At 42.8% G+C, this 12,930-nt stretch overlaps 1 protein-coding gene across 3 annotated transcripts in view; it reads left to right on the forward strand.

Annotated features, from left to right (window-relative positions):
• Positions 1 to 12,930, forward strand: part of CFAP58 (cilia and flagella associated protein 58) — a 99,551-nt gene that overhangs the window by 48,715 nt on the left and 37,906 nt on the right. The window contains exons 15-16 of one of the 3 annotated variants that reach the window (XM_039481151.1): positions 1,300 to 1,404; positions 6,739 to 6,849. In XM_039481151.1, the coding sequence (XP_039337085.1) occupies positions 1,300 to 1,404; positions 6,739 to 6,849 (216 nt within the window). Of the gene's footprint in view, positions 1 to 1,299; positions 1,405 to 5,275; positions 5,444 to 6,738; positions 6,850 to 12,930 lie in introns of those variants that run through there. The other 2 variants (XM_039481153.1, XM_039481152.1) reach the window with 2 other exon arrangements.

The raw sequence follows: 12,930 nt of genomic DNA on the forward strand, positions 1-12,930 counted from the left end.
AATCTCCAGCAGCTCCAGATAAAAATGGGAAATCATGCCATTCAAAAAATCAGGTGGCAGGAGACTGGATATTTCAGGGGACTGATAATGGGAGATGAAGCCTTTCAATTCTAGGTCACTGGTTTGGATCTGGAACACTGAAAGGTCAGCAGATGTTAACAACCATATTAAATGATTTTGATGGGGTCTTGGTCCAATTCCTTATGAACAAACATCCCCCATGACAAAAGATACCAATACAGTTGTCATGAATTAGCACCCAGTTTGGCAGTGGTCTAAGAAGGGCCAACGACTGAATGGGTCCTGGGGCCTGAACTCCCTTTATTATTCCTTAAAAACTGATCTTAAGAATGGCCAATGGTCCATCTAGCCCCGTATCCTGTCTTCCGACAGTGGCCAGTGCCAGGTGCTTCAGAGGGAATGAACAGAACAGGCAATCATCAGGTGATCCATCCCCTGTCATCCACTCCTAGCTTCTGGCAGACAGAGCCTAGGGACACTCAGAGCATGGTGGGCAGGGATGCAACTGGGCGGAGATACATGAGTGCAAGGAGAAGGGAAAAATGTGGACAAAGCTTGTTCTTCTTTTTCCTGTGCTGCACACATTCAGCGGCTGGAGAACTCCAGTATAGTGGCTGCAGTCTGCCCCCTTTATAAGCACTAGATTCAGTTTAAAAATGGGATGCCATACATAGGGGAGTTTTAAAGACTCAGAATAGTTATATAGGGGGAAGGTCCTCCAGGATCTCCTCCACCACTCTCAAAGACAACGTTGTAGTGTCCCTCCCTCTGATTCAAGAGGACAGAATCCGCTCCCTCAGGAGCTCCTCTTTGTCTGGGGTCTGATATGCATCCATCAGCATGGTTTCTGAATGCCTGTGCTGCTCCATGTATGTCAGTAATGGCTTCTGCTAAAAATGAAGTACTAATCTCCTCCTCCTGCCTCCCCTCCAGCCCCAGGACAAGCTGCATGTGCAGATATCCCAGCCTTGCCTGTTTGGGATTAGGCTGCTGGGATGCCCCATCAGAATGTTAAGTTTGAAAGGGACTCTCCAGGTTGGTGGTCATAAACATTGGCCTACCATGGCAGATCTCCCATACTGAGAGGCTTAGCTTCAGAAGGATTGCTTGCATGTATGCTCTTCTCAACCAGTTCATGCTGCTACTGGAGTAAAAGAGGAACCCAGACACTCATATTTCATTCAGTCATATTGGTACACAATAAGGACACAAGAGGCATAGACTGTTAGGTATAGGCTGTATAGCTGTACTTTAAAAAATAATGTTCTTCTTTAACAGGCCAGTGACCCGAGTACCTATGAATTGATACAGAAGATACACACGCTACAGAAACGGCTCATCAGTAAGACAGAAGAAGTGGTTGAGAAAGAATTGCTTCTTCAGGTACTGTAACATCATTTCTGTCTTCAGTATCTCAGCATAGCATATTTTTTGTACCCTGCGTATGCAGCCTCCATAGGTATGCTCCCAATATTGTTATTAGGATGCCTTTCCTCTGAATTGTGGAGTATCGGGGGTAGCTGTGTTAGTCTGTATCCACAAAAACAACAAGGAGTCTGGTGGCACCTTAAAGACTAACAGATTTATTTGGGCATAAGCTTTCATGGGTAAAAAACCTCACTTCACTTGCTTATGCCCAAATAAACCTGTTAGTCTTTAAGCTGTCACCGGACTCCTTGTTTTTCTGAATTGGAGTTTGCTTGTTCTCCTGCATTTCCCTTAGCTAGTGGTAGGTGGCAGCACTCACACACACATAGAGAACAAATATCACCTGATTAGTTGATTTTCATACCCCAGTCACTGATATCTGGATGACTCTGAAAAATAAAAAAAAAAAGGTTTGATTTATTTTATTTGGCCACCAAAAGCCAAACTAAATAAAAATGAAATCAAACAGGTATTTTCTTCAGCGTCCTGGTAATAACAGGCATGATCAAAAGGACTAAGAAATGCCTGACCAAGGAAATTATGTTTACTTGAAAGCTGATCTATTGATTTATAGGCAGTCACCATCCCAATAGCAGAACTCCTTACTAAATTACCACCACATCACCGAACCTACACAAAGACTGAAATGGTGCTAGAGGGGAACATGGAGTAAATCCCCTTTCAATATTGGTTCTTCCTGCCAACATAGATGGAGAATCTCCTTCTGACTCAGTTGATATGGGGCAGGAGATCTTCCAGCCCCCAACCAAAGGGATCAAGAAGAAGAGAGGCTGTTGTATTGCTTTCCTGATGGAGCTGCATATGAGGGGGTTACTTTACCAGCGTTCATGCACCTTTGCAAATAGAGCATCCCTATTGGGGATAAAGAGAGGGACCAGACCCTGGCTGAGGTTTAAGACTGTAGGAAACAAGCAGCAACTAAGTTCCTTACTGTAGAGCCTTTTTCTTCTCTCCCCTTGGCCTTGCTTATTGAGTTTGCTCTGCAGCTGATGTATGCAGCCAGAGCACAGAACACACCTATCCCAAAAGGTGCTACCATACATGTTTCAGTCTGAATAAAGCCCCTTGTGTTTAAAGATATTTGACATTTTTCCACCTTTAGTTATTGTTCCAAACTACCCTGGTCTCCCTGGAACTGCTCTGCCATTGCAGGAAGAAATGAAGCTTTTGTTGATTCCTGTCACCAACAGAATCTTTTTGTAATGCTACTGTGGGTGGAAGGTGATAACATGGAAATAAATGGGTCCCTTTATGTTAGAGCTGTAAACGCTATGGGCAGACTCGCCACTTCCAAATAGAGGTGATTTTTTTATGGGTCTTTTGTTGCATGCAGGTCAGGTCTTTTCTGGGCCCTTGGGGGAAAGTGAGAATTCTTGATGTTTTGCTGTTTTGCTATTAATCTCTGGAATGCTCTAACCGGAGACAGTAGTAAATTGGTGGAGCTATGGTGTTGGTTCAAAGAACCACACTGCTTTTTGTGTACTAGCGATATGTTGAACGCAGTGAGTTTTGTGAATGTTCTCAGATTTCTGGGTATGCATGCTGGGTGCTTTGGATGTGTTTAAATCAACACAACAATCCTCGGGCAGAGATGGAATACTGGCAGAAATATATAAATCTGCGGGTCAAAGGTGGTGACAGCACTCCAGAAGATCCTTACTGACACCTGGGACAACGAAGAAATGCCACAAGACTTCAAAGATGCCACAGTTATTCCTTTAAAAAAAAAATAAAGGCAGCAAAATAATCTGTGATAACTACCGTGGGATAGCTCTCCTATCTGTTGATGTAAAAATCTTTGCTTCTGTCCTCCTGAACTGACTGATTTCATCTGTCTCAAAAGCCGAAATACCTGAGACTCAGTGTGGATTCAGACCTGGTCATAGCACCATAAACATGATTTGTAGTATCAGGCAAATACAAGAAAAATGTATTGAACAAAACATGGATCTGTTTAGTATCTTCACTGATCTGACAAAAGCATTTGATACAATCAATAAAGAAGGATCATGGACAATCCTCAGCAAACTTGGTTGCTCACCAAAACTGGTAAAGATCATTCGTTTATTTCATGAGGGGATGCAAGGTCAGGTACTTTTTAATGGAGATCTCATTGACTCCTTTCCCATTTCAAATGGAGTCAAACAAGGCTGTGTCCTTGCCCCTGTACTGTTCAACCTCTTCTTCACCCAAATTCTCAACCATGCTACAACTAGGCTGAACAGAGGCATATACATCAGATACAGACACAATAGCTCAATCTTCATTCTTATGAGGCTTAAAGCAAAAACAAAAGTAACAGAACTACTAATAAGAGAAGCACTCTTTGCAGATGATTGTGCCCTCCTAGCACACACAGAGGGAGATCTCCAGTGCATCGTAGATCGCTTTGCTGAAGCATCAAAATTGTTTGGCCTTACAATCAACCTAGAGAAAACGGTGATGTTGCATCAATCATTTTCACCACTCCGTGTCATATCCCCTAGCATATCCATTTGTGGAATCCAACTAAGCAAGTTGACAGTTTTACCTATCTCGGCAGCAATCTCTCTAATGATGGATCTCTTGATAAAGAGATCACAAACAGGATACAGAAAGCTTCTCAGTCATTAGGAAAGCTATGTAACAAAGTCCCGAAATCCCACAACAGTAGCCCTCTCAACAAAAACAAAACTTTATCATGCTTTTGTGCTCACATCTCTGCGGCTGAGAGACCTGGATACCATACAAATGGTGTATCAAACAACTAGAGGCCTTCCATATGTGGTCTTTGTGTGCCATTACGGGGATCAAAATCACCAACCTGGAGGTTCTCCAAAAGTCAAATGTCACAAGCATCCAGGCCATGCTGATAAAAGCCCAACTACGCTGGGTTGGACACGTCATTAGGATGCCTGAATATTGACTCCCCAGAAACATTTTCTATGGCGAATTGGCAGAAGGACACCAGAATCAAGGCCACCCACAGAAAGCGCTACAAGGACAGCATCAAGAACAGCACACACTTTGGTGCAGTAAAAGTGGATGATCTTGAGAAGGCTGCGTTAAATAGATCAGCAGGGCAGCACACAGCACTCAGAGCTTTCTAAGCCTTTGAAGAAGACAGAAATAATCGATTGTTAGCTGCCAGGGATAAGCGTCATACCCCTGCTATTGCTACCAAGACGCTCACCAATGACTTTGTCTGCCCAATATGCTCCTGAGAATGCGCGTCACGCTTTGCAATTCAGAATCACTCCAGAATCCACAAAAAGAGAGAGCATGAAAACGTCATCGTCGATCTGACAGACTACACACACAAATCAACACATACGAACAAAAATGGAGTTACACTGGTATGGAGGGAGCTTTGTGGACTGGGCATTGAGCACAGTGTAAAAAATTGGTATTTGGAAACATCCCTTTTTTCTGGAACTGGTTGGGCCCTCTACTCTCAGTTACATGCAAGGTTTGGAGAGTGTTCATTTTAGCACATTCTCACAGCAGAACCATAACATTTGCACAAGAAAAATAAATGCTACCTGTATCATACATACTCCAGCTCTGCCTTCCATCCATGACTCCAATCTTTTGTGTGTGTGTGTGTGAATACTATTTAAAAAATCACACAAAGCACTGAGTGGGGACCATTTTTTAGGATCAGATGGGCATATTGATCAGAATATTCTTGATTAAAAAACACTGAATATAGATCCATGTAGAAAGCTACGCTATGTACTCATCAGATTTGCTCCTGCATGCATTTGGTCATATCCACTTACTTTAGCCTCTAAAATATATTTTCATGACTTTTTACTCCTGTTAGATCTGAAGAAACAATGCAACTATGAGAGCGTGTGCTACATTCCATTCTGGCTTACACATTATCAACAGAAAAAATGAACTACGTTTCAAATGGAGAATCTTTCTTGCTGGTGATATGTGAGCCAGTAAGAAACCAGCTTGCCTCTCAGATTCCAGACTATCTGTAACCAAAACCACCCTTTTTAACCTGCCATCTGAGTAGATTTGCTCTGTAAATCAACCACTGAGAGGTAATAAATATGAAGCACCACATTGCCATTTTTAGAGCCATTTTTCACAGAAGAAATTACACTTTAAGTGACAAATAGAAAAATGCCTCTGTGTGTGTTAAATTATTAACTCCTTTCCCTTTTCGTCTTCCACATAACCTGCAGCTACCCCACCTTGGGCTGTAATTCATCAGATCTCACATGCCAGGCAGGGAGGAGCTGCGTGAGGTCTTGGATGGTAGACTTTTAAAGAAAACACAAGTGTTGATGGAAATAACATTGGTGATTCAGTAGGTGGTATTTCTCCTTGTTACTCAGTGCTCCAGCTAGGGCTACTGTGCTGATGAAGAATACTGTCTCAAAATCAGATACAAAATCAAGGTCCTGACCACTTAAAGATCCCATGCCACTTTCACCATGAATAAGATCTGCTATCTGAGGTTTAGCTGGCTTCCACTTTTGAATCATTACCTTCTATTCACCTACAGTCCTCTTGCAGTTTCAACCAGACATTATTCTTCAGTTGTGTCTTAAACTACCATTTATAGTATTGCTGTGCTCTGTGAAAAATGCTGCTGCATGTCACCCCAGAGATTTCAGTGGTGGGTGAAAGTCTTTGTGAACATATGTACTGTAGTATATAAAATGCTTTGGATCCTTCAGGGCAAAAGGTGCTTTCTAGCGATAAGATCTTATTATTGCAGCAGAGATGCTCCAGAGAGTGAATCATAAATAATGATTTAAAAAGTATTTGCCCATTTTGTGTTTGAGGTGAGTTCTTCACATGTATGGCACTTAATTACATAATGAACAGTGACGTGTCGTAAATGCACAAAGTAACCAAATTACCTTGTTGGGATTATGATTAGTGTGGCTTTAGGAAAAAGTCCCATTAAAAGTGAATTACGTGCTGCTATATTTGTTTAAAATCTAGTTCTGTCTCTTCAAAGTGAACTCGTTCTTTAATTTGATTTTATGTCTGACTGGCTAAAAGTCTGGTTTATTTTACTACAGGCCTCTGAGTTTATTACAGTGGGAAGGTTCACATTATGTCTCAGTTGTCAGTTATCTTCTCTAAAGATTGGTCATCAGCATAATGGGGCATATGCAGCATAGGGACATTTTCAACCAGGAGTTGAAAGGATGCTTGATTGCCTCCTGCTAACAAAAATAAAATTCTGCCATTTAGTCTCATTTAAACTTAGCATATCGTAGTGACGGTACAATTCTGCTACATTTTTTTTTTAATGTTCAGCAACAACTGAAGACCAGGACTGGGGAATTAGGATCTGCAAGATTGGGAGCACCTTGGACATCCACACCTTGCTGGCTTGGACTGCATCATATTGGCCCAAATCCTCAGCTGGTACAAATCAGCATAGTTCTGTTGAAGTCATTACTTGGGAAAAGATGGCTGGCTTGGTTGGTAACCTGGAACTTGAAAAGCTGGGTTTTAATTCCCTGTTCCCCTACTACAGACTTTCTGTGTGACCTTGGGCAAGTCACTTAGTTTTTCTGTGCCTCAGTTTTCCAAGGGAATTATAGCATCCATCATGGGGATGTAGTGAGGATAAATACATTAAAGATTGTGAGGTGCTCAGATACTATAGTAACGGGGGCCATATAAGTACTGGAAATAGATGTTGTGTATTCTCTCTGTTAACTTGACAGTAGTTCTGTTCCGTTTAATTTTGGGTTCTGACACCATGCTCATCCCTGTGGTATCTGACTAGGGATCTAACAAACTGTTCCTCAGAGGTGTGTTGAAATCACTGCTAATGCTGGTCCACAGAACACAATGGTGTGGGACTGTATGGTACAATGTGTGTTTAAGTTGTAACAGGAAATTAATGCTAGGCTATATCTACACTACGAGCTAGGGGTGTAATGCTGCTGCTTATGTACCTATCCTAATGCTAGCTCTCCTCAAGTTAGTGTGAGTATAAATAGCTGGGTAGCCGCAGAGCATGCGTAGGACCAGCGGAGACACGGCTGAGCTGTGTTGAGTAAAAACCCACCTGAAACTGGTGGCTATATACTCAGCTCCCTACCTCTGCTGCTGCTGCTACCATGCGACCATGACAACACTGCTGTTTACACCCACGCTAGCTTGATGAGGCCTAATGCTGGAGAATCACACTTCTAACTCACAGTGGAGACATGGCCAGACTCACGTTTTTACACAGGCAGAAATCCCAATGAAGTCAATGCAAGTTTTGACTGAGTAAGGACTGAGTAAAAATGTCTAGGAGCTTCAGCATTTAGTTCTATGTATGATGTGAAATTGTCGGCCGGGATGTTTATTATAAAAGGTCTTGATCCACTTATTTTAAAAATCCCAGCCATTTTTCTTATCATGGTTCATGGGAGTCTAGTCCTCTCAAAAACCACTTCTCCCACCAGCCTGTCATGGAGCCTGCTTCCGCTAGGTCCTTCATTCCTGTGGTGCTGCTAATATATATTGCATTGTTTTGAACATGACCTGGAAGATTCTTGTCAGTCACTCAGATAGGTATAGCTGGGGATTTTTTGACAGAAGATAATCTGTTTAGGTAAAAATACCTGTAATTCACTTCAGGAAATTATTCATTATGTAATCCCTAATAATTTCTTTTAACCTACAGTAAGTAGTCTTCCTGGATTCCAAAGCCAGCAGGGACCACTGTGATCTAATCTGACCTTCTGCATAATATGGGCCAAAGTGTTCCCCGCAAAATAATTCCTAGAGCAGATCTTTTATAAAAACATCCAATCTTGATTTTAAAATTGCCAGTGATGGACAGTCCACCATGACCCTGGGTATATTGTTCCAGTGGCTGATTACCTTCATTGTTAATAATTTACACCTATTTCCAGTCTGAATTTGTCTAACTTCACCTTCCAGTAACTGAATCATGTTATACCTTTTTCTACCTGCATATCACCACCTCTGACTTTTGATGACTTGCAGATCACCATCTCTCTATCTCCTGGCCTGCAGAGAGTTTTTAGTGTAGCTTGGACCACTGTTTTGCACTCAGTGAAACTTACAGGCCCAGTTCAGCTACCAATGTGCTAGTACCAATGTACCAAGCATGTCACAAGAAGGAAAGAACCTGAAAAAATGCTCCTGAAGGTTGAGTCAATATCTGAAGTACCTACATGTGTTACTTTATATACTGCATTAGAGACCCCAGTTCAGGTCAGATCCATTGCAACAGGCGAAATTAATTTGACCGCAATAGCCCAGCAGGCCGCTATGCATCAAAACTTCTATATTGATAATTAGACATTTACTGTTGGTCTTTGGCTGGAAGTATTCCAGAGCTGGAGTTCATGGGCTGTTATTTTTCATTTTAGGAAAGAATGGTGCTTGCTTTCTAGATCACTGGGAGCTCGGCTAAGGCAATTCTGAATGTGTCTTTCAATACGCTGGCTGCTATGTGCAGGAGGAACAAATTTCTTCGCCACTACTAGTTCCCAATTGCAAAACCAAAAGATAAACAATGTGCCTGATACTTCACTGTATGACTCCAGCTGTGCATCAGTGGGACTGCAACCCCCTTCCACCTGAAAAATTATCCTTACCTTGTACTGCTCCTTTATGACGCCCTCTTAAGGAGATTTTTCCATCCAAAAAATAAAAAGGAGGGATTTTTTACGTAGATTTTTATATGTCAGGTCCTAGTCTACTTCTGTTTCCTGGGGGACTTTGACATCCTCTGATCTGGAGAACTGGACTGTAACCTCACATCTGGAGGTTGAAGCCCACTGACAGGGGCGGCTCCAGGCCCCAGCACGCCAAGCGCGTGCTTGGGGCGGCAAGCCGTGGGGGGCGCTCTGCCGGTCGCCGGGAGGGTGGCAGGCGGCTCCGGTGGACCTCCCGCAGGCGTGCCTGCGGAGGGTCCGCTGGTCCTGCGGCTTCGGTGGACCATCCGCAGGCGTGCCTGCGGGAGGTCCACCGGAGCTGCGGGACCAGCGGACCCTCCGCAGGCACATCTGCAGGAGGTCCACCGACGCCGCGGGACCGGCGACCGGCAGAGCGCCCCCCGCGGCATGCCGCAGTGCTTGGGGTGGTGAAATTGCTAGAGCCGCCCCTGCCCACTGAGCAGCTCTTGCAGCCCCCAATTAAGGGGATGGCATGTTGAGTCTGGGGGTATGTCTACACTGTCAATTAATTGAAGCACAGGTAGGCATACCCATGCAAGCTTTAATTTAGCTAGTGTGGGTAACAATATGTGCAGACGTAGCAGAATGAGCTTCAGCACAGGTTAGCTGCCCTATTACAAGCTTGCTGGGGCCCCTAGCTATGTATTTGGGTTGCTAGCCCACACTGAAGTCTGTGCCACTGCATCTTCACTGCTATCATTACCCGTGCTAGCTAGATTAAAGCTACTACCGGTATGCCGAGCCATGCTACAATCGGGCCTTCATTTGCAATGTAGACATACCCTTAGGCCTTGTCTACACTTAAAAGGTTTGCCAGTATAGCTATACTGCTATAGCTGTACCAGCAAATCCTCCTAGTGAAGTTTATATTGGCAAATGCATCTCTGACACATTCCTTTTGTCTGAATAGCTTATACCAGTTCCCTGAGCTAAACAAGCTATGCTGGCAAAAGGACTTTTTTTGCCGGTATAACTGCATCTACACTATGGCTTCTGACAGCGTAGCTATGTTGGCAAAAAAATCATACCCCTATCTGACATAGCTATGCTGGCAAAACTTTAAGTCTAGACAAGGCCTTAGGATTGACCAAATGTTTCTAATATGAAAAACAAGCAGAAAAATACTCCCTCCCCCCCTTTGAAAAAAGCAGAGCATTGAGGCTGTCTTTATGCAACATGAGGAGCCAGGAAAAAGAATGAGCATGTGGGGCCTGATTTTCAACTGCATGATTCCAGCTCTAAGCCAGTTATGCAGATGTCAGTGGCGTTACACTGACATACAGCTGGAGTAATACAGTGGAGTGTCAGACACATTGTTGTCTTTGCTTTTGTAATTGGGAGCTAGAAGCAGCAAAGAAATCGCCCCCACCCCCGCTATACACATAGCAGCCAGTGTGTTGAAAGACACATTCAGAATTGCCTTAGCCAAGGTTCCGGTGATCTAGATTTGGACTCAAAAGAGAGTACCATTCTTTCTTAATATGAAGAATAACTTCCCATGAACTCCAGCTCTGGAACACTTCTAGCCAAAGACCAACCGCAAATGTCTAATTACTGATACATAAGTTTTGATGCATAGCTGCCTATTGAGCTATTGTGGTCAAATTTATTTTGCCGAGTTCCTTGGATCTGACTTGAATAGAGGTCTCCAATGCAGTATATTCATTGAAATATGTAGGTACTTCAGATACTGACTCATCCTGCAGGAGCGTTATTTCAGGTTCTTTCCTTCTTGTGACATCCTTTTTATTTTCCTTTCTTTGTGTTTGCCACTGAACTTGGCCTTTGTTCAGGCACTTTACTGGTGCCTGTAGGTGGAAATGTTTTGCATTCTGGTATCTTGTGTTATGTTAAAGGATTTGATTCTTTTTTCAGATCCCTTGCATGGTATGATTATATTTCTGAACAATTACCATTTCTTTAATGCTTTTTATTTTATCACTGACACATCTCCTTTTTGATTAATCTTTTATTCCCTTTCCGTACACAACTATAAGTGCTGATCATGAAGTCAGTGGGGCTCTGTGTGTCCATCCCACATGGAGCAGATTGCAGGATTAGTGCCCAAGTTTGCTGTAGGCTTAACTCATTTTATAAACAAGGCAGCTGTGATGTCATAAATTGGCATATTTCTTAGGCCCGGAGAGCAAAGTTCACCTGTGCAGAAGGATCGTATAGTCTATGCACGCACCTCTTAAATTCTCTATAAATATAGAGGCTTAAACTGGGACGTAAATGATGCTTAGGCTATGTGCTTGCTCTCTGCACGGGGTGAATTTCACAATGCAAATTTGACTCTTATGTATTCAGAACATATCTCAAGGTACATTAGTTTATTTTAGTCTTTCTAATCTAAATCCATCTAGAATTAGAACAGTTATGTGCTCTGGAAACATGCTGCATGATAAACTGCTTTTAAAAACATGTTGACATTTATATTATTTTCTGCCCTCCCCGCTACCATCCCCTCCCCACCGCCTTGTCTTTTGCAATCAAACAGATGAGAATAAAGTCTTCACTAGAAAACAACCCTTTTTGGATTTGTTTAGGGGATGTCTATTTCAGTTGTACTTTTAAAAACAAGGCTGGAATGGCAGTGATGAGTTTAACTGCATCAGGTGAAGATAATCAGCTGTGTTTAACACTAAGAAAATTGTTTTTCAATAAAAACAAATAGTGATAATATGTCTGGCACTGGGAGATGGAAAGCAAAGCAGATTACTTAGCACCCAAACAAAACATTTTTGATGAAGAATTTTTTCAGTGGAATGGTTTAGTTCTTATTGAGTCTTTGTGCAATTACATTACACTCCCCGCCTTCCTCCAGAAAAAAACAGATTTCCTGTGATAAATGTTTTTGGACAGTAGCAAGATGCGAATTTATTTGAGAAATTAGAAGAAAATGGATCCCAATAACAATTCAGGGAAGTCCTTGCCATTTTTAGCTGCTCTGATGGTGTTTCGACCAGAACATTTCAGGTATAAAGATGCCATTTATAAGGAGGAGGACATTGCTGTTGGAGCAGAAATTCATTTGGGTTTATAGATAGGAAACCTACATACATAATCCATTTTTAATGTTTTTAGAGGAATTTAAGGATTCATTTGAGTTGAAAGGGAGCTCTAGCGGATCTTCAGATTCCATCCTTCTGCATCATGCAGGATTAATTTAATTACACCTAAGCCATCCTTGGCATCCTGTGTTTTAATGCACGTACTCCCAATACGTGAACTTTAGTATGCAGGTGAGAGATTGATAGCAATAGATATATTGGAATACACTGTAGAGATGTTCCCTTGTAACCCTTCTGCCAGGCAGAGCCAGCAGCAGCCAGGGCTGGGTTCAATATCTGGGGGTTCCTTTCCATCGATACAACACAGAACCGGCTCAAGCCCCCACCTAGTAACCTGAGAAAATTACACACCACCCCTAGGTGCTTTTGAGAGGCAATACTTCCCCATTCACAAACACAGAGTCTGAGTGTAGAAAATAAACTTTTAATAAAGGGAGGGAAGTATCTTGGCGTTAATTTGGGAAAACACTGCAAACAGGGTTCATAAACGTAAACCGTGAGCAAAAGACCCACCCCCAAGTCAGTTGGGCAGTGTCCAGCAACCCCAAAGTCCCTTTAACGTGCCCATCCCTTCTCTGTACCCCACTCACAGTTGCTGTCCTTGGTCAGTGCAGACCCAGAGTTCAGAGGTGCATCTGCAGAGTTCGCCTCCCACCCTGGGTGGAGGTAAGGAGGCACCTGACTCGCTCCGCTGCTTGGGCACTCACCCTCTGCACCTCTCTGCC

Source organism: Mauremys reevesii, linkage group 7, assembly GCF_016161935.1.
Source record: "Mauremys reevesii isolate NIE-2019 linkage group 7, ASM1616193v1, whole genome shotgun sequence".
NCBI classification, from domain to species: Eukaryota; Metazoa; Chordata; order Testudines; family Geoemydidae; genus Mauremys; species Mauremys reevesii.